Below are 27,689 nucleotides of genomic sequence, written 5' to 3'. Positions count from 1 at the left end.
AACCTTTTGCTATCCAATTATTAATCAATTCGTTCAAAAAATAACAGATTAATCTATTTGCAAAATAAATGTTAGATGTAGTCCCAACTACAACCTTTCAGACAAAATTTTAAAAATTTAATTAAAATGTTTAAATCCTGCAGAAAACTCTTTGAGATACAAGATAACCAAACAAGGAAAATAGCAAACCATAGAATTTAATATGTGCAAGTCATTATCATCACTATGACACTTAAAAAAAAAAAATTAACATTTTCCGGCTCCACTTTTCAACTCATTCTCAACATCAAGATGAGGATTCAATCATTTCCTTGATCCTGATACTTTGGAACATCTGAGTCAGCAACACAGATAGACACAGATTCTAGCAGCATCAAGTGGAATCAAGCATATAAAGCACAGGCTTTTTAAAGATCAGTACCCATGCAGTACAGTGATGGGTTTTCATATATAGATATATAAAAAAAAAGGCACATGGGCCATGTTAAGCGATTTATGACCCAGAATTTCAATCTTTCAGTACAAAAATCACACAAACAGCATCTGTAGCAAATGCTCTTACTGACAAGCACACATTGCACAATAAAACTACCCAATTGTTTAACATTTGCAGACATTTTCCACAACATTGAGCATTTCTTTTTTGCACAGTGTCATAAAAATAACATTTAAAAGCCATTTCTTTTCTCAGTCAAGCTACAAGAATTGAACCAACGACACCTTGTCGGCAGTTGGGCGTCTGCGCGGAGAAGATAGACGGACACACCTGAATCCAGACCAGCAGAAGGCACTTTTGTTTGCGGTCCGGCTTCTGTGCCTGCAGGTGATTGCAGGCACTGCAGGCCTGCTTCTCACCGTGGCACAGCAGCCAACCCCTGAATGTTCTCCACTGTTTAAGGCAAAGCTCCCACGCCCCACCTGGGTCCACTTTAGCATTGGCTCAGTCTGCACTTCTTGTGTTGTCCAGGGTAGTGAATATATCAGGCCTAAGAGGATCTGTAGGCCATTTTGAGACATTTTCACACAGGTCAGACGCTGTGGTGTGTTCGAGAATTTCAGGGTGACATGTTTGAACAGAAGAGTCTGAAGATACTGAATGTTCTCTGGATGACTGCACAGACTGTGATAAATGAAACTCTTCTCGCGTTTGTAACGTAGGTAGTGATGTGGAACTTTTCAGGGATTGAGTGCATTGATCAGCGAGTCTTTGCAAACCCTGCGTCTGTGTTTTTTGCTGCTGCTGTGCAGCGGGGTAGTAAGGCAGGAAAGGCCTCTCGGGCGCACAGATCCTCATGGCGAGGTAGGTGTGCATAAGGAGGTGAGGAAAGCGGGATGTGAAGTATGAGACAAAGTCATCGGGGATGGAGCCCAGAGTCTCCTGCACCTCAGCTGGCAGTTCCCGGTAATGATGTTTCTGTTAAGACAAGATCAATTATGAATCTACATCTGGGAGATGTTTGGTTTTAGTCATAACCTTTATTTTGAATCAAACTCTCACCTTGTTTCTCATTGCACGCAGAAGGTCGCGGACCGACCCACCCTTATAGGAGCGAAACCTCCGCAGATCTAATAAAGGGGGAAAATAAAACCTTTTAAAGAGAGTAAAATAAAAATAAATAAAACCTAATCTTTTCTTTACCTCCACTTTCATATGACACTGAATATGTAACCTTAAACAAACCTATTAGGACATAAAAAATAAAAGTGTGCACACAAGATAATTAAAACTCCTTTTGATTTACTTTCAACAAGGAATTTATTGAGTTCACACCCGCCATCAATTATAGTACTACAGTTTTCTTTTTATTTAGATGAAGTTCTGCTACCCTACGACTGTTCTGGATTTTTCTCATCAGTTACACTAACTAAAGCCAAAGTTTGGAGAAAGGGCATCAATCAGGGTTCTATAACATGAGGATCATATAATCTGATGCACTGTAAACTGTCATCAAATGGAAAAAGTTAGATGCTTCCCAAACATTTATGAAAAATAAACTGTTCATCTTTAGGTTTTTGAGTTTTTGTTTTGGACTCATTAGAACTGCATAACACAGAGATTATAAAAAGAATCCAAGCTTTTGCAAGATTCAGCAATAATATGTCTGCATGCATTTCTTCCTAACGATATGAAGTGTGCAGAATCTGTATAAAACTGAAACCTTTTCTTTAAATAAAACACACAGGTTAGGCTAAAATTACCCAGAACCAGGTGGAAATGTGTTTGGTTCAAAGAAACTACAATAAGAGTTTTTTTTCTCCAATAAAATTAAATGTAATATTCGGCACAACACCACCACAGCGCATCATCAAAGCAAGACCATGATAGATGAAGATGATGGCAGCAGTGTCAGTTTCTGCACAAAAAAATGACCCCAGTCACCCAGAGAGGTATGACTTCAATTCAAGTAAATGATGCTGTGTGATATACTAGCAGGAGTCTAGATCTGAATCAAATAATACGGAGTCACCAGCAGAGACACAACCCAAGTCCTTACTGGGAAAAAGAGGTTGCCAACTAAAATACTTCAGAAACAACAAAAAATGTGTTTGGTATATGGAGTGGGCAGGATCTACAGTACATTAGAGGTGGAGAAAAGCTTGTAATGATTAAAAAAAAAGACTTATTTTAAAAATCACAAAAGTGTTGCAATAAAGTAGATTATTTCCTTCGGGAAAACCAAAACAAAAAAGGAGTAGATGATTAAAAAAACAAAAAAAAAACATCCCAGTTTGGATTTTTATTTTCCATGTCAGGGTTCACTAATATAAAATATACATCAGATAAACACCTGATCAATATTTATGGAAAATATGTCCAATAAAACATTCTACCGTATAATTCCACTGAGCTCTGATCCAGAAACCAACCACATCCAAGATGTAAGCAGAGGAAAGGAATTAGCCAAACTAACCATTATTGGCAGTAGAGCTGTCCTATTTTAGGTTTAGGTTTGCAATTTAGCTTTATCCTTTTTTTCTTCCTGGTCCTGATTTTAAATATAGTGCATCAGTTAGTGTTTTTTTTTTGTTAGTGTTTTTTTTTTTTTTTTTATTCGTCAATTAATAATCGGATAGCAAAAGGTTCCTTAAAGAAGACATTTTACAAAATTAAACCTGTGAAACTAATAGCTTTCCACCTAATGATTTCTGGATAGAGCATGTTGACACACTTTTACATTTTTTTTCTTTTGAATTTTGGTATATTTGCTGCTCAGTGTGTCAGATAAAGGTAAGTTTTACAATAATTAATAAATAAGTTGATGATTATTTTGATAATCACGATTACTCTGATTAATTGTTTCAGCCGTATCTCTATCGACTGATAGGACAGGCTTAGAGTGTGAAACCTTTTTCAGCCATATTGCACACCCCCAGTTTAACGTGAAACATGATAACCAATGCTCTAGGCTGCGATCCTCACTGTGTGCCATGCAGACAGGAAGCATACCCACCCACGCTTTGTTTTCTTTTACTTTCATGTGACAGGAAACATTCAGATCGTCTACAAAAGCAAATCAAAGGACTACAAAGACATTCTACGACTCGGTGATGGTATCACCCAGCTTCTATGGTGTGCAACCTCTAAGCTAAAACAGTGACGCCGTTAAGAAAGGGAGATGCCGCAAAATACCACAACAAGGAAGCCAAATTGTTCAGAAGATGCTAAATTGTGGCATAGCTCACACCTTTGATCCCAGCCTCATCATACCTGTCTGCAGCGGCACCGTTATGTGCTCTCTCCAGTCGCTCTTGACGACGGCTCTCCCTCCTCTCTCCAGCTGCCTCACAATTGGTCCGTCCAGCGGTTCCTTTTCTATTCTGTCACTCACATCCTACCATAAATAAATAAATGTTACTTGATTTTAATCTACTGAAAAAAAGGCTTTGAAATTGTCTCAGTCACATACAGTATTTACACACCCAGGCATCAAAAGCAGTAGATTATACAGAAAGGATACACAAATTTGATCAGTATTTAGTAAGAAACATGGCTAATCATTTAAGAAACCAACTTCTTAATTTGTTTAAATAAATTTAAATAAACTTGCATTTAAAGTAAATCTTAAACAGTTCAATAAGTTAATATTTGATTAAAAAAAGAACATTGTACTGCCACTGTAAAGATTTTGTAGGCATAAAGAAGTAAAGTTGTCCAGTATGTGGAAACAGCCCAAACCTGGAAGAACTGCAACTCCTTCTCCAAACTCCAAAAGAAAGGATGTTTGAGGACACTTTCAGCTGAAGGTCTTCTCTGTGGATCTATGCTCAACATCTGCTCTATGAGATCTCTTGCAACAATGTCCCCTGAGAAGAGAGCAAACCCAGACATAATTTAAATACTCCTTGAGTAGAGCAGAGGAAAAAAATGCCTGCTAATTTCTTACTACTGATTTGAGAAGAACCAACAAAAACCCAAATAAAAACATGTTCCTTTACTCCCTGTAGGTTTATTTCTCACCATGTTTGTCACTTTGCAGATAGTCGAGGCTGTATGTACCCATCAGGATGTTCGCTTGCCTCTGCAGAGACTTGCCAAAGGGGTGGCTTCCCTGAGAGACCACGTAGTAGAAGACACAGCCAGCAGAGAAGATATCCACAGCATAGGTCTGGAAGGAAAACAAGAGCAACAAAGCATACTTTGAGACCACTTTCAAAAGAAACATTCAAGCAGGCGTGCTGTTCTTATACATTTAAGTAGCGCTCATGTCAACGGTGAAATAAAAAGCTAGTCCAACCGGACTCACAGGGTTGTCTTTGAAGTCCTCACTGAGAACCTCAGGAGCGATCCAGCCCTCGGTCCCTGGAACCCCGGACCTCCTGCTGAAACTGTGACGACCCACCGCCAGCTTCTTGCACAAACCGAAGTCTGAGATCATCGCTCGGACTCGGCCGTGTGCGTTCGGCATCGACACCAGAATGTTGTGAGGCTTCAGGTCTCTGTGAACTAAAGGGAAGCAGAAAATTAGATTCCAATAATAAACAAGAACCAAAGAAAAGAAGGCTGTAAAATCTTTTCATATTTCACTGACATGTACCTATTTTGAGAGAATGCAGATGGGCCAATCCTGACATGGTCTGCTGCAGAAGCATGACTGGCTCAAGCCCATGACGGTTGAAATCTTTTTTCTCCACATACTAGCAAGAGGAAAGGTGATGGTGTTGAAAACATTTAATACAGCACACATGAAGGAAAGTTGAAAGATATTTGCGGACAAAATTCTTTTGGTTGTTTTGATTTGCTGGTGTGGACTGGGCTGACGTCAGGGCCATTACAGAAACTTAACAGTAGCCAACTTTATCTATAACTGAATAAATGTTTATATTTTTCAGGATAATTGCTTAGTTCTAAACGGCTTCAACACTCTGACCCAAACCATGAACCTTGTTTAAAGACAAATTTGTTAGAACGTTCAGAAGCCCCCAGGATCAACCGAGGTGTGAGCCTATTGGGACATTTTAGAACTGCCCACAGTGAAGCACGCGCAACATCCCCAAAAGATGGAGAACAGCAACCAACCAAGAAAGAACAACGGTCAGTATGTGTTCAAAGTCCGGCTCAGAGGTTCGGATCAACTTAAGGGCGGCAATATTTGGTGCGACTACCATATTTTACGGACTATAAGCCGCTACTTTTTGGACCATGAGGCTCATTACAAGGTGCAGCTTTTCTGTGGATTTTTTTTCTAACCGTCACAGGGGGAAGTCAAAGTTGGAAATGAAAGAATAAGGGGCTTCTTTTCATTTAGCACAAGAACATGCTAGCATTCAGAGATGGGGCTCAACTACTGCAGAGCTGAGCCCCATCTTCCAGGAAAAGCCCTTCCTGCTGCAAGCCAACAAGCTAATGGTAGCTAGCATTCTTCTTCATCCCTACACCAGTGGCTATATGGAGAGCTCCCTCTACAGGTTTGGTGGGAGACAGTTCAGTAGACATCAGCGGCTTATGCATGTGTGTTTCCAGTTTTTTTCAACAAAAAAAAATTTGTTGTTGCTGCTTATAGTGAGTTGCTCTCTATAGTCTGGAAAATAGAGTATTTTATTTAGAGTCTGGAGACATTTTCCATTCTAATGTTGCAGAATGTTCTGAGCTAAAATTGAAAATTATTTATCAACAATTAAGCATAAAAATGACCTAGTTTGTCAGTATATTCTACAAATGATGCTGCGATGAGTTTTAAATCTAACCGTTTGTCAAATCAAGTTCAAATTGTCCAATAGGAAAATTATTTGTCAAAAGTCTTTGCCCTCATTTAGCACTACGGTACCCATGATGCACCAGTTTATTTTGTAGTTCTAATCACACGTAAGTTAGCCAGTTATTTGTGCTTCGGTGTGGCTCAGTGCTGTGAGACCAGCAACAACAGAGCTGGAGTTACCATCCGGCTCGATGGGCCACTTGTAAGAGATGTGTGCGTTTAAGGTGCGCTGATGGCAGAATCGCTCATCATTTGAATCTTCCTCTGTCAGAAGGAATAGGTTAACGCCAATGTTGCAGCTTTGAAGATTTATTGAGCAGATGCTAGTAACAGGATCATGGAAAATGAGGATGGTACGGATGCTGATATGATTATTTTATGCATTTAGATGTGTAGGTGATGCTGCGATAAGTTTTAGGTCTAACATTTGTCAAATCAGGATCAAATTTTTCTGTAGGAATCATATTTTTGTTGGAAAATGTTAAAGAAAATCTTTTCGTGTATAACTGAGTTAGCTCATTCAGGCTGTCAGAAATATTGCTGCTCAGGTACGCAATGTTCTTCTGACTATGTAGGATAGTTGGGGTTTTAAGTTTGAGAAACAATACATCATCTGGATATGCTTTAATTTGATAGCTTATATTAGCCTTTTTTCTGACATTAATAGGTTCTTATTGATTAGAGTTACAAAAGGATTAGATTAATATAGTGAGGTTCAGATTGGAAAGTGATGATGCTGCGTTCAGACCGAATGTATTATGAGTGTTGGAAAAAAGGTACTTTCAACACTTTTTTGAAGCAAGAAAGTCCTTCTCAATATGTAATCTGTTCCGTAATCAAGATTATGATTCCACTTCAATATTCGGTTCTTGTTCAGAGCAGCAGCAGCAGAACCACTCCCCCCCACGAGTATTTGTAGAGACTATTGAGGTTCTCCGACTACCTATGACCTTCTTTGGAGGTTCTTTTTTTTCTTTTTCCTCTCTCATACTAGTAACTCTAAAGTCATTTTCTGAAGAATAACGGCATTTGAAATACTAAGCGTATTAACAATTTATGAATTACCTCCTGAAGAGTGGCAACACACAGCTCTATTGCGATGTACTGGAACTGACGGTCCCTCTCGGTGCAGAAGTACCGGATCACATTAGGATGCTCATCAGACTCTCTGAGCAGCTGAACCTCTCTGTCTGCAAAGCTGAAGCATTCTGGCAGGATTCTCTTTACCGCCACTGGACGGTTGTCAAACTTCCCCCTTTAGGGGAAAACGTACAAACATAAAGCTGTAATGTCAGAACCTTTTTTTTTTCATTCAAAGCAGAGGCTACCAGCACTGATTTACTTACTTGTATACAATAGTCCCCTCGGCACCATGGCCCAGCATCTGTTTAGGATGGAAGGTGATGTTGCCGACTCTGACGGTAGTAAAGTCGTCTTCTGATAAAAACAAGTTTCAAGCAGTGAATGTTAAAGGAATAGTACACCCAAAACATGATTAGCCTTCATTTTCTACTCACCCCCATGCTGAACAACACTCTGGAGTACTTTTTTGATATCTCAAATGCATCTGGAGATCTGGGAGGCTTCTTGCTGTCTGCTGACATTCAAATAATGGAGGTCTATGGTGACCGAGACAGAAAGGTCCATAAAAGTCCACAAAAAACGTGTCAATATTCCTCCATACTGCTCGTCCAATGTATTCCAATTGTCCTGAGTGGGTAGCATCCAGAATTTACTCGAAACGAAGTCATTTAGAATGTTTTTAGAGCATAAACAGTGGTGTATAGGATTTCCTGAAAGCGCGCACACGCGCGCTCACGACGCTACGGAAGCCGGCAGACCAAACCAGATGAAAGTGCGCATTCAGCGTCTGCTCTTCCAATAATGCAAGCGTAGAAGAAGAAATGTGCTGTTTACCTGTGCAAAGAAAGAAACAACGAAAGAAAAATATCTCAGGACTTCAGTGTTGAGGAAGAGCATGAGTTCTTTGCCGAGCTGAATGCGCTGGTTTGGTCTGCCGGCTTCCGTAGCGTCGTGAGCGCGCGTGTGCGCGCTTTCAGGAAATCCTATACACCACTGTTTATGCTCTTAAAACATTCTAAATGACTTCGTTTCGAGTAAATTCTGGATGCTACCCACTCAGGACACTTGGAATACATTGGACGAGCAGTATGGAGGAATATTGACACGTTTTTTGTGGACTTTTATGGACCTTTCTGTCTCGGTCACCATAGACCTCCATTATTTGAATGTCAGCAGACAGCAAGAAGCCTCCCAGATCTCCAGATGCATTTGAGATATCAAAAAAGTACTCCAGAGTGTTGTTCAGCATGGGGGTGAGTAGAAAATGAAGGCTAATCATGTTTTGGGTGTACTATTCCTTTAAGCTCCAACGAATATACTGATCAACCAAGGGAAGAATCTGCTGCCTTACCTCCATCTTCTTGCTCATTAGTGGAGCTCCCCACCTCAGACACAGACAGGTTGGAGTGGTTGGAGGCACGGGGGGTGATATTGGGGCTGCTGTGGTCTGAGCAGTCAGAGCGAGTGCGAGCAACATCTAAGAAGTCGCCGTCTGAAGCCAAACCTAATCCCACGTCTACAGGTGGGAAGGGTTGCTGCCTCTGGAGGAGCTCCAACCGCTCCTCCATCTGCCTCTGGAACTCCTGGTGCTGTAGCTGCTGCTGCCTGTGGACGTTCTGCAATGAGAAAGAAACAAAAACACATGAAGGATGCAAGGATGACAAAATGTCTGGTTTAGCATGTCGTTAAACCCCTTAGTTCTCACCGCACCTCCCTGTCAAACATTTTGTTCAGAAATTTTGTTGGGAACAGCAAGCTTGTTTGTAAACAAAACCTAACATCCTATACGCCTTTAGAATCGGGAGATCCTAAATAAAATGTCCATCAGAAAAAAGCTGATTTTAATCTAGTGAACTTTGTCTGCCATTTTAGATGATCTACGTTACGTGGGCTTATTCATGTGTTTGCTCCCAAAATCAAGCATAACTTCCTTTCTGAGTATTTCTAATACATCAGAAATGTCTCGAACGCAAGAATCGCCGTCCCCAGGCGCATGCGTCATCCACAACACTTTGATTGACATATTTTGTTAGCTAATAAGCAAAGTTTTGCAAAGAAGTATGGGTGTAGGAGCGGGCTGAAAAGATAGTGGCTGTGTCCAATTGTCCGCCCTAACCCCTAAATCTGTCAAGAACTACTTAAAGCGGGGACTGTATAGTGCACTTTATAATGAACTCAGTTAACTGATTGTTTGGACAAATAATCGCTGATGATCGATATTTGTTATTAATCGCTGACAGCAGGCAGCTGTAACAACAAATCCCATAATGCTTTGCGAGGATAGCTAGCCTCACAAAGCATTCTGGGATATATCTGCTTGTCTAGTTACCATGGATGATCACTTCTATTCAAGGTGCATTGTGGGAAATTTCGAGTCCACAACCTTTTTATCCACCCGACGTTCAGACACTCATTTAAAATGGCATAACCACTATATAGTGCCCCTCTATAGTCATTAGGGAGGACATTCGGACACAGCCAGTGATTATCTATGTGCGTAAGGAGCGAGAGAAGAACTGGATACGCACAGAAAGTGGTAGTCAAATCTCTGAATGCTGAAAATTGTAAATAATATACAAGAAAGCCTTTGACTGGAAATTTGTGTAAAAGCTACATGTATAAATTAATCATAAAATTCAAATAATCAACTTTGGCCTTTTGGTTCTTATTTGGATCAATGGTGCTGAATGGGTTTTTTGCATTAAAGAAAGGTCACAGTTTCACAATGCCTATGACTAGAGGTCTGACATTTTACACAGCTGTTGCCCACAACATGTCCAGCAAGTGCAGTGAGTTGAAGAGGTCAACTATGAATTAAATTCAAGATACAGAATATTATTATTTTTTTTATGTGAGAGCAAATTTATTTTGGATACGTTTGAAGTTAAATAACTCAAGTTGTCTAAAACCTACAGAGTTTGTACGCATATCTCTAGAAACTATAAGATCGTAGCTTTCAAATGAGAGGCATTACAAGCATCTGGCGTTTTTAATATTATTTTTCTGGCCAATGGCATTTGCCATTCGTTTGTGGTGGGAGCTAAGGGGTTAAGGTCCGTTATTTAATACAGCTAATAAAAATGTAGCTGCTAATTCAGAGTTCCCTGTAACTTTAACCCCCTGGGTTTAAACACAGTTAATGCTGAGATATTACATTGCTTCAACACTTTGTTCTTCCCCTTTCCTTAAAATTGACTAACTTAAGGTTCATTTTAAGGGGTTCAATTTGATTGAGCGAATTGATCAAAAGCAATTACTGTCTCTGAGTTGAGAGCTTAACAAATCTTTTTTTGGGAAGCTGTATAAAAAAAAAAAATTTCAATTTTTTTTACTTTTATGAAGAAGTACAATCTCACTCTGAAATGGTACATCTAACAACCAATTTGAGTACATTTATTCAGTGTTTAGGGCAGGTTTTGCAGTTATTAGCTAATGATATTCTGTGAGTAAATTCGATACACTGAAATAGGTCAGAATGTTTTCTACCTTAGGGTAGATGATGACAAAAGCCAACCAGCCAGCCAAAAGGAAAGTGGAGAAGATGATGGTGGCGATGTCTTTGAGCATGGAGTCTACTGGGGCCTCTGAGCGCACTGTGCGGCTGCTGGCCCCTGGTTCCTGGATGGAGGTAGACGGTTGGCCTTCATCCATGCCACTATCATTGACCTTCTACAATAATAATAAAAAATAAAAATAAATCAGAGGAACAAAGAAAATGTTTATTTCTGCCACACACAGGACTAGACAGACCTCTTCTCCTTTCTTGTCCGTAGTAGGTGGGATGACGTTGCCTTGGTTACGAGGGAAGTTTTCAGGGAATGTTTCCAGGATCTTGGTGTGAGCCTCAGGAGGTGTTTCATGATGACCTTAAACACAACAGACAAAAAAAAAAACATTCAGACAAAAGTATCCAAAACACCAACAGTAATATAGTAAGGGGGAATTTCAACTTTTTTTTTTTTTTTTTTTTAGTGGCGCCGTAAAAATACTGCAGGGAGACAATGAAACTGCTCCTTTTCAAACATAATGACGCTTTTCAACTTCAGCAGATTTAGGACTACGCCTCAGTCAGGCATGCAATATTAGAACAACATAGTTATATAGGAATGCATACATAGAAGTGGCGGCTTGTTTTCTACGCTGCAGTAAAATCATAAACAGCAAAAGTAATCCAGATGTCAGACATGACCTTGAATAAAGTTAAGGTTTGATAAAAGGCAGCGGCATGGACACCTCTCACAAGGTAGCTTAATTAATCTATTCAGGATGCTTTTCATCAGGAAAAAAAAATCCATCACCATTTAAAAGCTGCAGTTACCTTCATGTCTGTGAATCAACAGAATGCAGAATCCAAGAGAGCAAACAGGCTAGCTAATTGAGCAGCTTATGCTCAATTAGCTCGTTATGCTCCTATTGGCCTTTTGCTCTTAATAAAGTGATTTATGATAACCTGAACATTAGCTCTAGAGAAACACTTAGATCAACTCTACATATCAAAACATAGGACATAAATATTAATAATATAACATTAATATAGATGTTTTTTACTTATTTAGCATAAAAACAATTGAAATAAAAAGCTGCCTTTCTGTTAAACATAAAAAAGGTGATTTTGGTATAAGTTTCAGTTAAGTAACATTTTGTACCATTGTAGTGTTAGAAGGCGAGAGTTTTAGCTCAAAGCAAAGTATTAATTTCATGTTGATTCCTCCACTTTTAAGCTTCAACCCTACGGATTACTTTGCTTTTTTAATTTAATAAAGAACTAAATAATAAAAAAGGGTTTACTTATTGCAGAGGCTAAGCTATGTAGATATTAGAAACAAGAAGCTGGAGAATAGGCTTCGTACTTAATATTCTAAAAATGAATAGAGCACCAGAAAGCACGGAAACCTTCAGCTTGTTTTCAGGTAGATAACTGTAATTCCACCAGTCACCCAGTAGATGGCAGGCCACATTCACCTGGAGGCTAAGCTATTAAGTGTGCTGTCTCCAGTTAGGCATATTTAGACTTTTTCAGGAAACAGAATTTTAAAAACAATAAAATGACATCAAACCATTGTTCTTTTTTTCAGAGTAGAGTAAAATAGAGTATATGACTGATTTCTTGTGTACTACCAATGAGAAGCAGATAGTTCCTCATAAAGTTGATCCGGTTTCGCTCTCGAAGGCCAGCGTTGAATTTCACGCTTGTGCTGGGTGTGATGAAACACTCCCTATCCTCCTCTGTCTCCTGGCTATCAGGGCCTTCCAGCAGGGGGAAGGTGCTTCCACGAGGCTAAAGGCAAACAAACACTTCTGTTATCAGACCCCTCAGCAGCTTATATAAAGGGAAAACAGCCTCCTGTTCAAAACATTCCACTTATCAAGGTTTATTAACTGAGACACAATAGAGAAACCCTGAAAAAACTCGACCAAAACACATTAACCCTGATTAAAAAAAAAAAAAAAAAAAACCTTGAAAGAGAGAAAATAAATTTTTAGCTACCAAATAAATCTGCGTCATGGCTGTGATGAATGCATGAATAATGTTACAGATTGTACTCACCACCACTGTCACTCCATCGTGTACCAAAGAGGGTGATGCGTACAGACTTGTAGAGTATTTACCCACGTATAAAGTGGCCCTGAAAAGAACAGAAATACAGTAGCAGTCAATTAACCTCCTTACTTCTTGGATAAAACCACTTCGACGGGCTTTGGGCTAAGCTAAGATGTGACAAAGATCTCTTCAGGCTAAGAAGACTGAGTAGTCATTTTGTTTTCCGCTGCAGAAGAAGCAGGTGTGGAGCTAAACATGGTGGTCTTAGTTACCTCCATTTACTTTATATCCATCATTATCCAATCTGAACTAAAGTGCTTTACTATTCTGGATGGGATTCAAAGACAAATGTTAGGTGTATTTAAATTAGTAACTCACTAAATGGATACATTTCTATACAGATGAACTACACAGACTGATATAATGGAAGCTTTTATTTAGTTCAGTTTGATAATTATGGCTCACAGCTAAACGGAGATAAATGTTGTTATTGTAAAAAAGTAAGCAGGTCCGTCTACTGTATGGTATGAAAATGAACCCTGATCATCCCCACTAACCTAGACTCTGTGGCCCTGCATCTTTCCTTCGATTCCAAAATAATAAACATTGATTTTAGTCTGAAAAGTAGCTCATGAAAGCAGTGACCTGTGTCAAACTTTATGTATTGCTTAATATTTCTTAATAATTATAGATGTATTTCCTCACACGAACTGTAACACACGCTGATCTACACACATTCATTTATTGTGTTTTTTTAATGATGAGCTTCAGCTATGTGCTAAATTTGTGTAACTTTAGTTTTTTTGTAATTCTTTTTTAGACGGCTGTAGTCCCAAATCTGATGAGCATCGTCAACGTGCCTTTTGGTCGATTAAATAACACCCAGAACGCTAAACGCTAAAAAGAGTCCTTTACTATCCTGGATAGTGTTATTCCTGCTAAAAGGTGAAGGAATAATAGCTAAGGGCTACAATCTGAGGTATTTGTAATCAGTTGATGCAGACATGCCAAATCTAACGTGGCCTTCAGATTAGATTAAGAACCGTGTGCAGAGAGATTCAATGGATGTGTCTCCATGGCTGAGCAGCTGCATCCGAGCCATGCATTACAAAGAGCAATGCAAACCACCAGATGCAGCGGAGAAAAGCAGGCTGGACTCTAGTGCATTGGAGCTGTGTTCTCTGGAGGGCATTATTCCACCTCTCCCACTGGCAATCAGATGCTCTAGATTAGGTTTGGTGGCTGCCAAGAGAACAGTAACGGTCTGGCTGTACTGGGGCGAGTGTTAAGTTTGGTTTAGGGCTGTTTGAGAGTGGGAGTGTTTTCCTAGTGGTTAGAGCAGTGCGCTTTTGCTCTGAGAAGGTTTCAAGTACCCGGTTCAATCCCTACAGCCTGCAGTCTGGGTCCCTAAGCAAAACCCTTAACCCCACCCTGCTGCCCGGGAGCTTCAAAATAGTTATAGGAAAAGAAGAAAAACATCTATGTTTGATGCTCCACGCTACTTGAAAAAATAAAGTTGAAGAAATCTGAGACTGGATGAAAAATATGCAGGATGACTTACATGAATTTATTTTTGGGCTTCTTCTCTTTTGGAAACGGATACTTCCACTGAGTTATCCGTCCAACCTCTCCGGACATGAAGGTGAGGTAGCGCAGCGTTTCCACGGCCACGTTAGTGTGGGGAACTTTACGAAGACCCTCCCGCTGCCAAATGTACATGGCCACCACCGGTGAATTGTAGTTCTGCACCCACTGAATGTCTCCTGTCTCGCTGTCCACAGTCACCACCAGGCCATCGCCGTTGGACACAAAATGAGCCATTTCTTTGGATTGAACAAAGGGAAGTAATTAACATGCTGGTGTATTAGAAAGTAACAATAAACAGCATGCTTTAGTAGCAATCGTACTGTATTTGATGTCATCGTCAGGAAGGGTTGAGGCATAGTCGGAATAGGTGGCATTCCAGCGCAGCTCTCTATTCTTTGTGTCGTACATGGTGATAGTGTACTCTAGCAGGGATAGAAATGTGCATGGTTACATAAGCTGCACACACAGTGTCAGCTTTATTATATAAGCACAAAGTTAAATAGTGTTACATTTCCTTTAAAAACACTTCGTTGTGAGCATTCAGGACAAAAACACTCAGGTTGCAAAAGCTCTTTAAACTCTAAAGAAGCAGGTCCTGTTTGAAAATTAAATGAATAGTCCGTAGCAACGAGCATTGAATAAACAAACATTTTGGTGAAGTAGATTAAAATGTTTAGTCAACTATGTTGGTTAGAAAACCAGATGAGCTTGTTTTTTTACCGGTGCGTCCCAGATAGAGAAGGGATGAAGACGGACAGAGCATCTCAGCGAAGGATGATGTCAGAGTCTGCTGTTTTTCTCCTGTAAGCAAATCCACCACATACCACAAGTCCTGCTTTTTACCTGCAGCAGAGCACATCGTCAAACACACACAGGAAACAGATTACTATAGATCATCCAGCGTCTTGCAAAACATGTCATTGTGCTACAAACAGATGCATTGAGACTTCATGTGTTAGACCACAGTTTTCAGAAGTTGGATTCAGCTCTATTCATTTTGATACATCAAAATAAAACCAAGGGCGGCGGATTGCCTTCAGATATAACCTAAGTAGTAGATAAAAACCACCGGTTTCATCTCAAGGTAAAAGGGAAGGTTTGTTAGAGGAAAAACAGTAGCATGGAGTGTGAAGACAACAGTGGACAGGCCATGGAGAAAGTACTAATTAGGCCTGAACTATTTTTACCAAAAATCTAAATTGCAACTATACTACCGTAATTCAATTGGCAAATCATCTTAATTAGCTGTTCAGATTAAAGCAATCAGTTCAATTCAGTTTATTTTTATAGCGCCAATTCACAACACATGGCATCTCAAGGAACTTTACAACTCAACCAGATCATTAAGTCAGATTGATTCAAAATTTTTCTATCTAAGGAAAACCGGTTGATTGCATCTATTAATTCAGTGTTTTTCAATCCTGGTCCTCAAGGCACACTGCCCTGCATGTTTTAGATGTTTCCCAGCTTTCACACACCTGTTATCAATTGATAACAGATTATCAGGCTTTGCTGAACTGCAATCATCTGAATCAGGTGTGCTGAACTTCAGAAACATCCAAAACATGCAGGGCAGTGTGCCTAGGGGACCAGGGTTGAAAAACACTGGATTTATTGACTGGAAGGCAATCCCTCACACTAAGCATGCTTACTTTTTTTTCCAAGAGATTTTTAGTGCGCTAGTCCACTGTTGCGGGACTGTTACTGATGTGAGGAAAAGAGCCCACTTCTAGCTCACTTGGATCTGCATGCTAGCAGCAACTATCTGGGAAAACCCACTTTAAATGTATTAGTGCCAGCTAAAGAGCTGAAGTGAGAAAGTAATGGAATGTGATTAAAACTGATAGCCTCTGCAATTTGAAAATTGCATTTTGCAAAACTTGAATTATTTTGCAAAAACTATTATTTTCCCAACCCTGAAACAAGTTTAAATTATAAAATAATTTCCAAAGCATTGAATACTTATGGAATGAGTTGCAGGAAAAGGGTAAAGGTTAGAGAAAGCTATAAGATGTCTTGTCCCTGGTATGCTAAAAGACATGTAGAAGAAACAGCAAAGATGAAAAGGAAGGTGCCTTTTGGCCTGCATACAAAATGTTAAATCAAGGGGAAGGGAAGTGGGAGGATTTTGATCATGAAAAGTTGACAATAAAAAAGGGGGTACACAGAGAAAAAAAATCTTTTCTGCAAAAGAAGTTTCCCTTTTAGTAGGACAATAACCCTAACTAACAGGTGCATCTGAATATATATTAGAATATAATATAAAAAAAACTCATTTATTTTATCAAAACATATCAGATAAATCTTATCTAATGTTTTAAAGCCTTTATATCCAATAATAAGTAGTTATCCCCTTACAGTTAAGGAACGCAAGATATATTTAAAATAAGAATATTCCACCAGACCAATAAAAACATCTTTAATAATAAAATTTAGGTCTGGTGGGTTTCTCTGTCTGCTAAAGGCATGTTTTAGACTCTCTTTATTCCAGTTAATGATTAAATGAGTTGATTAATTAAATCATCAATTAATCTGATTAGTTGTTTCAGTCCTAATATTATTAAAACCTGTTTAAAGGTCTTTACCAAGAGATACATTTAAATCTACCAAGCCAACCTCATTAGAACCCATACAGCAAATGACTGAGATATACAGGTGCTGGTCATAAAATTAGAATATCATGAAAAAATAGATTGATTTCAGTAATTCCATTTAAAAAGTGAAACTTGTATATTATATTCATACATTACATACAAACTCATATATTTCAGATGTTTATTTTGTTTAATTTTGATGATTACAAATGACAACAAATGAAAATCTCAAATTCATCATATCAGAAAATTAGAATATTACTGAAGACCAATAAAATCAAAGGATTTATAGAAATGTTGGCCAACTGAAAAGTATGAACATGAAAAGTATGAGCATGTACAGCACTCAGTATTTAGTTGGGCCTCCTTTGGCCTGTATTACTGCAGCAATGCGGCGTGGCATGGAGTCGATCAGTCTGTGGCACTGCTCAGGTGTTATGATAGCCCAGGTTGCTCTAATAGTGGCTTTTAGCTCTTCTGAATTGTTGGGTCTGGTGTATTGCATCTTCTTCTTCACAATACCCCATAGATTTTCTATGGGGTTAAGGTCAGGAGAGTTTGCTGGCCAATTAAGAACAGGGATACCATGGTCCTTCAACCAGGTACTGGTAGCTTTGGCACTGTGTGCAGGTGCCAAGTCCTGTTGGAAAATGAAATCTGCATCTCCAAAAAGTTGGTCAGCTGCAGGAAGCATGAAGTGCTCTAAAACTTCCTGGTATGTGGCTGCGTTGACCCTGGACCTCAGAAAACACAATGGACCAACACCAGCAGATGACATGGCACCCCAAACCATCACTGACTGTGGAAACTTTACACTGGACTTCAAGCAACGTGGATGAAGTGCCTCTCTTCTTTTCCTCCAGACTCTGGGACCTTGAATTCCAAAGGAAATGCAAAATTTACTTTCATCAGAGAACATGACTTTGGACCACTCACCAGCAGTCCAGTCCTGTTTCTCTTTAGCCCAGGCAAGACGCTTCTGACGCTGTCTGTGGTTCAAGAGTGGCTTGACACAAGGAATGCGACAGCAGAAACCCATGTCTTTCATACGTCTGTGTGTGGTGGTTCTTGAAGCACTCACTCCAGCTGCAGTCCACTCTTTGTGAATCTCCCCCACATTTTTGAATGGGTTTTGTTTCACAATCCTCTCCAGGGTGCGGTTATCTCTCTTGCTTGTACACTTTTTTCGACCACATCTTTTCCTTCCCTTCACCTCTCTATTAATGTGCTTGGAGACTGAGCTCTGTGAACAGCCAGCCTCTTTAGCGATGACCTTTTGTGTCTTGCCCTCCTTGTGCAAGGTGTCGATGGTCGTCTTTTGGACAACTGTCAAGTCAGCAGTCTTCCCCATGATTGTGTAGCCTATAGAACTAGACTGAAAGACCATTTAAAGGCTTTTGCAGGTGGTTTGAGTTAATTAGCTGATTAGAGTGTGGCACCAGGGGCCATCAATTTTGAACCTTTTCACAATATTCTAATTTTCTGATATGATGAATTTGAGATTTTCATTTGTTGTCATTTGTAATCATCAAAATTAAACAAAATAAACATCTGAAATATATGAGTTTGTATGTAATGTATGAATATAATATACAAGTTTCACTTTTTAAATGGAATTACTGAAATCAATCTACTTTTTCATGATATTCTAATTTTATGACCAGCACCTGTACCTGCATAACCAGTGATACAAGGAACAGTTCAAAAGCTAACAAAAGCCTCCATCCATTTTGCGCAAGCTTGATCTAATTTGCAAACAAGAACGGGCGAAAATGTCCATCTCCACATGATGAGTGACTCGACGACTCCCCTGCTATTGCAGCAAAAGGTGTTTTAAACTATTGACTCAAGTTTGGAAATACTGTGGCATCAAATCCTAACAAAATGAGGTTTGTGGTTCTAATGTGACAAAACCTAAAATGGTTCAACTTGTGCAACTATCTCGCCAAAGATCCACTTAACAGCCTGCATGTTAAGAAAACCGTTAAACCGACTAAAGGAGGCACTTTTTACAAGCCTGGTTATGCAAAATAACTGACAACCGTTTAACCCTGAAATGAATGAGTCCTATCTTCACAGTAAAACAAGAACCTTGACATGTTTGCATTGATATCTAATCCTACGCTCAATGTGGAGTCTGATACACATGGCCAACCGTTTTATGTTCAAGTATTTGCTGTACCATCTACAGTTTGCATCTGAATAGCAGAAAGCCTGAATAAAGTAAAATAAAACTGATGATTAGTAAGCAGGGGAATGTGACATTTGTGTCTAAATTCAAGAAAAGGTTACCAAAGCAGCTTTAGTGGGACTAGAAGACAATGTGTTGGTTCCTGCTGAAACCTAGATAACACCCACACCTTTATGAAGGTAATGAACACAGGCAGGATCTACAAATGTGTATGCAAAAAAAAAGGGGGGGGGAGGCATTTATGAATGAGCTGTACCCATGTAGAGGATTCCATCTGAGCTGCGACACGGTGAAGCTTGGACCAACTCAGGGATGGTGAACGGTAATTTCTGTTAAAAGTAGAAACCCTCAGATTAAAGTCATTGTTTCAAGAGATGAAAAAAAAATAGAAACACATACTAAAAACAACCACTGCTGCAAATTCACCATGAAAAGGCATTACTACTTTTCTACAGAACAGGGAACTAAGAGGTGTTTCAACCCAAAGATGGAGGATAAAACAAATATGTAGTAATATTTTTCTGTTTACCGTGAGGCCTTCGTTATTCTTCCCACCCAGAGAGTACAGGCTGCCGTCGTTGGGGTCTGGCAGAAACGCCGGTCTGGTGGGAAGAATGAAAAAGTGACGGGGTCGTTCTCCATGTGCAAGTCAGACTCATCATGCTGCAGCCGTCATTTGCATAAACTCACTATACAGTGACTTGCAAAAGTAGTGAAAAAATGTAAACTTTACCACATTTTGCCAATTAACAACCATACAGTCCAAGGGTTTTTATTGGGATTTTTTTTTCTTCTAACAAACCAAAACCAAAAATAACATGTAAATAAAAAGATATCACCTAATTTTCTCCGTTGAATCACTTATATCAACAACAAAAATAATAATTGTGCCAGATCTAGTTCTACTTGATAAGGACGTTGATTAAAAACAACTTATTTGAAGAAAGCCCACATTCTTATCTTCAGGTAACATAGAGTACATGTCAGATTAAATAATACTACTTCAGAGAGAGTTTCAATGTTTTACTTTATTGTACGTCTCGTTCCATGTCTGTTGCTTGTATGGTATTTTTTACATCTCGTTGCAGGTGATGAAGCAGACTGAAAATGTTTTATCATTATCTCCTTTCTATCCCCCCTTTCTTTCATCTTTTCTCCTTTTTTCTGATTTTCCTCTTCTATTCTATTTACATTGCAGTTTCCATATAATCTGTAAAACTCCCTGCATAATTATAATAAAGCAATTTATATGCATGAGCAAGTGGAACACTATGGCACTATGTGAAAGTAAAATCTGTTGGGTTTTTATTGGCATCAAGACAATTATTCTTATTGCCACATTGCCAGACAGGACACTGTTTAAAAAAACAACAACAAAAAAAACTATTTATTTGAAGGTTTGGTGGCACAATCATGATTCTACCACCATGTTTCACCACTTTTCTCTAACAAACCTTTGAGGCTGATTCTTACAGAACAACACGATTTATGCTGCGCAATTAGAAAATGGTTATACTGGATTTTATTGAGCAAAATCAGCTAGCAAAATAAATGCTAGCAATCTGAGGAACATTAAAAAGGGGTGTGAACAACTTTGCAAAGCACTGTACATGTGCGACTAGAGAAAAGGTAACTCGGATACGTACTCTGCCACATGTGTGGGGACCTGAAGAACTGGATCTGTGAGGAGACAAAAAGAGGATGGTCAGGACTGACAGGAATATCATCTAGCAGAGGAAGAACATGGCCAGTGGCAGTTGAGTAAGAGAGCGATATGGGCGCTGGAGACATTGGAGTGCAGAGGACACAAAGTCCAAATGAACATGCTTGCCCCAGTGGCAAACATGAAGGACAAACAGATAAGTCAGCGAGCAGCTTTCTGTGAGTAAATCAGGCATGACACATCAGCACTGGCAACGAAATGACCATCATTTGATGTGATCACAATATCTGACATCCATCTAACAGACATGTTGCGGATGTGGCGTGTTATTCCAGTACAGATGCATTGGGTGAAATTTTTTGCTAAAGTGGCTTAAAACAAGAAAAACAAACCAAAAAAAAAAAAAAAAAGAAAGGATCAAACCATGTTTTATCCAATGTGTTGTCGTAACAAATCTTATAATAAATGTACATCTTTCAATCAGATTACCAAAACCGGTCAAACCCAAAGCCTAAAGTGTCTGTTGCAAAAAGACAAACATACAACTCCCACCAGTGTGAACAAACTGGGTGTGAACCAGGTGGAGCTGCAAGGTGTCGACAATGGCATGGGTTAGGTGTGGGATAATCCAAAGACTGTAAACAACCATTTTATTCAGTAAACATTAGTCTTCAGCAAACGTAATTGAATAGGAGGTGACAAAAAAAGGGTTTTATTACATCTATGGGGGGTTGAACGTCAGAAAACCTGGGCTATAAACACGTGTTTGCAAAACCAACAGGGTGAAAAAAAGCAAACAGTGATGACAGGTTTGATATTAAACTGTAAAGTTCAGTACAGGCCAAACTGGAAGATTTCTGCTTCCCTCTCATTTTGCCCGACTGAATTGCGACAGGTGTACGCAAAGCCTGGCATAAATGTATATTCAGTAGCTGTTCCAGGAAAACAGATGATACGGAGGAAGCAGCCTCTGCTTCACAATCACAGATTTGATTATTGAATGGACCCGAACAGGGTTAACAAGGAAAATAATTAATGTTTTTTCACCGCAAAGTCTCATCTTACCAGGAAATAAAGTGAAAATAAAATCCTCAAATATCAGAGAATGTAAAATTTAAATTGCAAGTTTAAAAAGGGGGAAAAGATTCTTTTAAATAATTCAGAAAACAGCCCTAAAATCGAGGAAAGTTCACCAACTGGTTTTCCATCCTGCTTATCTAAAGCCATTCCAGAGCAGACAGCAGTAACCATGGAGCAGGCCATGGCTGCAGCTGACACTAGAGGAAAGCTGCTGATCCAGGCCCAATCAGACCTTGATTAAGGCAGAAACCCCCCCCCATCTCTTGGTTAATTATTACTCCGTTATGGAAAAGAGAACTTGAATGAGGAAACCTTTTCTATTCTGGTCTACAAACAGCAACAGAAAAAAAATTATCTTTACATAGAGAATAACCTTTTCTTTTTTTTTTTTGGCCGATTGCCTTTATTGTAATGAAGCCTTCATGCTGACAAAAAAAAAAGAGGAACCTGCTGTTTTGTATTTTATATGTGGTTTGAATAACAAGGTGGAGAGCCTCTGAATTTAATTTGACGGCAGTCATCTCCTCTTACCTTCTTTCAGAGTCCATTTGATCGAACCAGATTTCTTGCTCACTGCATGCAGGTTTCCATCCAAGGTGGACACAAAGAGCAAGCTTTCAGGAAGGGCAACCGTGCTGGCACTGCAACACCCCTACAAAAACAAACCAACAAATAAACGTTAACCTAATCTCAAGATGGATTAAAGATGGTCTCGAACACGAACTGCAGCAGAATGTTTAACAGAAGAGGAAAACATAACAGGCTGTTTCATCTCTATTAGCATGCTGTGCAGCCTAGAAGTGGAGCCATGGCTGGGTTTAAAATCCCCAGGTTTAATGAGATTCTGAATTTAAATCCACCCATCTATCTAAAACTGAGTCATGTTTTTGAACAGAATAACATTTCTGCCACATGGAAATCTAAGCAGCGGAAGCTGTGCTCATGTTCCTGTTAAACCACAGTATTGATCAGAGGCATAGAGCATTACCTCTAAAAGACTCTGGAGAACTGCAAATTGCTTCCACGTATAAAGGATGCAAACTTACAAAATACTACGCAGAGAAACTGGGCAGATGCAGGCAGGACACCAGAATCCTGCATTTTACAGAAAAAGGAAATAATGACAGATTAACAGTAATCTCTATCTACAGCACCCTGCGTCTGCAAATCTGATGTTTAAACATGCTAGTAGGATACAGGTGCCTGATAATTACTTGCAGGGTAGGAGCTACATTCCTGTCATCTTGTAGGTCTTGTAAAGTTGGTTCTGCCTTTAATAACCAACCAAGTACTAAGTGAAAGGAGCTCTTCAAATTTAGCACAGACAGCTGAATAGTGGGCTGGCAGCCCATATGGGCACTCCTCAATTCAAACCCCTAACCGCCTACTCAGATAAAAGGGACAGAGGATCTGAAATGGCACCATGGGGCAGGAACTGATCGGATGTATCCATAATGTGAGCAGGTAGACCAGCCACTGACAGTTGTAGAAAATATCAGATTGTCTAATATTCAACAGAATATTCTGAATGTTTACTGACTGACATAGTAACAGACAGGCAGATATTACCCTGTCAAGCGATCGGCTGAAGTAACAGGTTCCCTAACACCATTACTGTTTATTTTCCTCATGACTGGGAACATTTGAATGGAGCTGAGTTTTTCTTTTATGGAAATATGCTGGAAAAAGGAAAAGATCTTTCAGCCAGCTGATTAAAGGTGTGCAGCAATATTTGAGACAGAGGCAGCACAGCATTACCACTAGGTTGGAGAAAAAAGAAAAAAAAAACTATAGTCACTTCAATACTTTTGGGTTGTTTTTTTTTAAATGCATAAAAAAAAAAAAACATGCTGAAAATGCAAGTGGTTTTGAAAGTACAACTTTTTAAACTCCTCAGTATAAGAAATAAGCTCCAGGCTACTCTAGCCAAGGGTTTGGTTTGAGAAATATGATTTCTGAGGAAACAACTAATCCCTCAGATATTCAAAGACCTTCCTTAAGAGAATAAAATCAAAATCTGGATTCAGCCACATCAGTCTTTTGTGTCCGTAGGATGAAGAACACGTGGAACTGGCGCCGCAGTCCTCTGTAAACAGTATCTGTGACCACTGGCAGACAGCCTATAACCCTTTCACAATCTGCAGTTTATTTTAGTTTAGTTATTCATCTCACTGCTCTAAAACTTTCTGCATGCAAGATGAACAGAAACCATGGCGAAACAACAGCTGGGAGTTTCCCATCCTCTGAAGAGAGAAACTATATCCCTTCCACAACAGTGAAGATCGCTCCTTGTGGTCTTACACATCTTTTCAAAGGCGTGTGTCAATAATATGCACCTGCGGCTGTTCCCACCGAGCTTTAGACTCACAACCACTGTACAAGCATGTTGGGGGAAAAAAAGTCATAACCAATCTGTTTTTGTCCCTTTTTACCCCCAACAGCTCTCTTGGTTTCGCAAACAAACGACTTCCAAAACATCTGCTGGCCCTCTAGTTTTGCATGGAGACCAACAATCAACAGCTGATGCATATGTTAAAGCCTTTCAGAGACATCTGTTTCCCAGTTTCTCCGCTCAGAATGGAAGTGATTTACCGATGCTTAGTAACGCAGTGGATAAAATAATGCACACCCTTCCATTTCCTCATTCTGCGTATTACACAGAAATAGTATTGCACAATAAGGGCCTTAAAGAATGCAGAAATTGGTGCAACATAACTGTTAACCCTTGCTTCTGAATCTACTGTTTTACCCTTATTGCATTGAGGTCAGCTTAAAAGGGACTCTGCCGCTGGTGTTATCATGGGCAGCGGTCAGTAGACGGTCACCTCGCCACGCAGGCTGCCACTTGGCAAACTGGGCCGAACGCAGAGCCTCTTAGATCTGGCGGCTTTCTTTTCAAGTTTAAACAAACACTTAAAAACGACACGTGTGGCACAAAAAAATAGGAAAAAAAGCCATGTGTGCAAAGTTTGGCGTAGACCTGACAGAAAACACCAGAGTAAAATGCATATCCTTTCTAGAACCAATCATCTTGTTTGCTTCCAGCAGCAAATGTTGCAGCTTGCCTGGGTGCAGAAACCAACACAGGAACCAAGAAAAATTTTTTTTTATCACTAATCTGTTTAGATGTTATAGGAAATGCATTGCAACATCAGTTTAGAGCACTACAAAAAATAAAGCTACTTTATACCTAAAATAGATCTTTTTTTAAGATAAGGAACTCTATAACCAGTGCTGAAGAGCAGAGTCTGAAACTAAATTAAAGATATTTTTAGTAATTTCTATTTAGGGCTCCACAAACAAATAACCAGTATTTCTTATTGGAAAAAAAATTTAAGTGATAATTGAAACTTTATGAATAAAACTTTGCAGGATTGTGTCTTCAAAAATAGAACTAGCAGTTGTTCCCACTTGTGATAACACCCACTTTCTTATTCTATAAACTTGACATCGATAAGATTCTATTAAAAAATGACCACTGAATAGTTTCAACTGGGGGCAGAAATGTCCGGAGTTTTTAAATAACTCTCAACCTCCAAAGGAAGTCTGTAAAAGGAAGCGTAAACTTCAACATGATACACCGACGACTGCATCCTTTTAGTCACAGATGTCTGATGCTCTCAAAGGAAATCTGTCGCCCTTAGAAATGTGTCAACGACGAAGGGGAGAGAAAATATAAACCTAAAAAGCCTTTTTATTTAAGTAAAATCATTCTTATGTTTATCAGAACCTGTTGGCCTAATATTCATCAACCCACCTACATCTGCAAACTTATTTTGATAGGATAAGAGAGGAACCTGAGACATGACTAGGGATTATAAAGCCACTCTAATCTGCTTTTTAGCTGAGGTGAGTTGCTAGTGTGGCATGGAGGGATCTGCGTCTCTAGGCTTTGTCTCCATGTGGAGACCTTTATTGCTTTTGATAAAGACTCAATCCAAAATAGAGCATTATTACTGCTTTAGTCCTATCATCCAACACTAAGGGATTCATGTTCCTCACACAGTATATAACCAGTACTATAGTAGTTTTATATGACTGGATTTACAGATGCCTTTAAAACTGACACAAGTCTGTTTGAAGTTATGGACACAGACCTTGTAAAAAGGAAAAATACAACTGGCATACCCGGTAACAAGTCCTAAAGGATTAAAGCCTAACGTAAGTGTACACATCTACCAGTGAAGATTACACAAAGTTATTATTAATCAAACAGTCGAAAATAAATGCATGTGTTAAATTGTGTACCTGATAAGAAAGTGTTTAAAAACGGTAGTGTGTGCTTCCAAAAAAAAAACATCCTGTGCTTTAATACCCCGAAATAATCAGAAGCTTTAAAATTAGCAAATGAATATTTAATATCTGTATCTAGATATGCACTGATTAGGCCTTTCTATTTATGACCTTTAGATGTGTGGTTTGTTTTTTTTCCCCCCAAAGTAGTGTACCATGTAAAAAAAAAAAAAAAAAAAAAAAAAAAAAAAAAAAAAAAAAAAAAAAAAAACATCCACTGTTGTACAAACTTTGATTACACCTCTATAATAGCTTCATCTAAACTAATAGTGAAACATTTCTGAGGGATCCTGTATGTGATTTGTGCACACATGAATCGAATTACTTTGAAAACTATTTAAGCATTTGAAACATCACATAGGAAACATGAATAATGTTGTATAATGAATTAGATTTACAAGAAACTTTACCCCAGGAAATTATCAATCCTAAACAGCCAAATGGCTTAGCTGTATTTATTTGTTTGAGTAAACCGATAGCCACTGATTATATTGGTTCAGGGCCATGCATTAAATTATATTGAAAACACTGTACAAAATCTGCAAATACAAACCCTGTATTTGTTAACAAAAACAAAAAAAACTATCAAAAGTAATGACCCAGACTGTATTGTTTTATTATTATTTGACATTTTAGCTGTCAAATTCAAACACTTTTTGACATTACAAGGGACATTTCTGCTGATGAGAAAAAAAAAAAAAGTCTGAGATGGTAACAAAACTCCAAGCAGGTCACAATCAAATCACAACTAATTACATCTTCTCACAGCCTTTGGAACAGCTAAAATAAACAAAACAATTCAATCAAAGTAAACGTCAAGAGAGTCTTAAACTTCAACAGCTTCATGTACTAGAGATCTAAAAGTTTGAAATACAAGAGCATATAGTTTCCTATCATTTCCCGAAAACTGATAACAGTAAAATTTATCCTCACACGTTTCAACGTGTCAGAAAAGTTGATTTTAGCCTATTTGATCTACTTTGCTATGCTAGCTAACGTTCGTGTTTAGCTAACGGCTGTAATGTCAACACGCAGCATATGGACAGAATTCCAGCTTCATTTCCAGACAACTATTGTCTAAATGTCTAAAAATAATAACTATCAACTATAAGCCGATAATTACAAGCCATCTGTGCTCGTTTATATTGATAGCTGTTTTACCTTCTGCTGGGGAGCAGCGTAGAAAAGCAAGGCTGTAATGCAGCACAGTAGAGCCTTTCTGCTCCCTGGCCAGTCCATGTTAGCATCGGCTCTCAGGCTAGCTGGCTGGTCCGGAGCGGTTAGTCGCTACATAAAAAAACTCGGTTCTGACTTCTACAGACGGATGGGTTCATAAAGACAGCGGCGACATCAGCCGTGAAGATGCTTCTTCCTGAAATTAACACTGCGGAGGTTGGACTTTTGGATTCGTATCCTCAAGAGTGAAGGAAGGGGGGGAGGGACGCGCGGCGGGCTCTCA

At 39.1% G+C, this 27,689-nt stretch overlaps 1 protein-coding gene across 1 annotated transcript; it reads right to left on the bottom strand.

Annotated features, from left to right (window-relative positions):
• Positions 1-199: 199 nt before the first annotated feature.
• Positions 200-27,676, bottom strand: LOC119798336 (serine/threonine-protein kinase/endoribonuclease IRE1-like). The gene is made up of 22 exons (XM_038307755.1): positions 27,392-27,676; positions 22,469-22,589; positions 20,841-20,874; positions 19,724-19,796; positions 19,451-19,523; positions 15,130-15,252; positions 14,730-14,831; positions 14,384-14,645; positions 12,829-12,907; positions 12,399-12,558; positions 11,031-11,146; positions 10,767-10,949; positions 8,632-8,896; positions 7,544-7,634; positions 7,263-7,452; positions 5,037-5,136; positions 4,746-4,945; positions 4,460-4,607; positions 4,178-4,305; positions 3,710-3,833; positions 1,499-1,566; positions 200-1,414 (listed from the first exon to the last, which is right to left on the bottom strand). The coding sequence occupies exons 1-22, from the start codon at positions 27,467-27,469 to the stop codon at positions 941-943; spliced, it is 3,192 nt and encodes a 1,063-aa protein (XP_038163683.1). The 5' UTR covers positions 27,470-27,676; the 3' UTR covers positions 200-940.
• Between the last annotated feature and the right edge of the window lie 13 nt (positions 27,677-27,689).

The sequence above is a fragment of the Cyprinodon tularosa genome, unplaced genomic scaffold (genome assembly GCF_016077235.1).
Source record: "Cyprinodon tularosa strain WSP-4 unplaced genomic scaffold, ASM1607723v1 ctg62, whole genome shotgun sequence".
NCBI lineage: Eukaryota > Metazoa > Chordata > Actinopteri > Cyprinodontiformes > Cyprinodontidae > Cyprinodon > Cyprinodon tularosa.
Note: the sequence above shows the minus strand (reverse complement) of the source record. Positions and strands in the feature narration are given on the sequence as shown.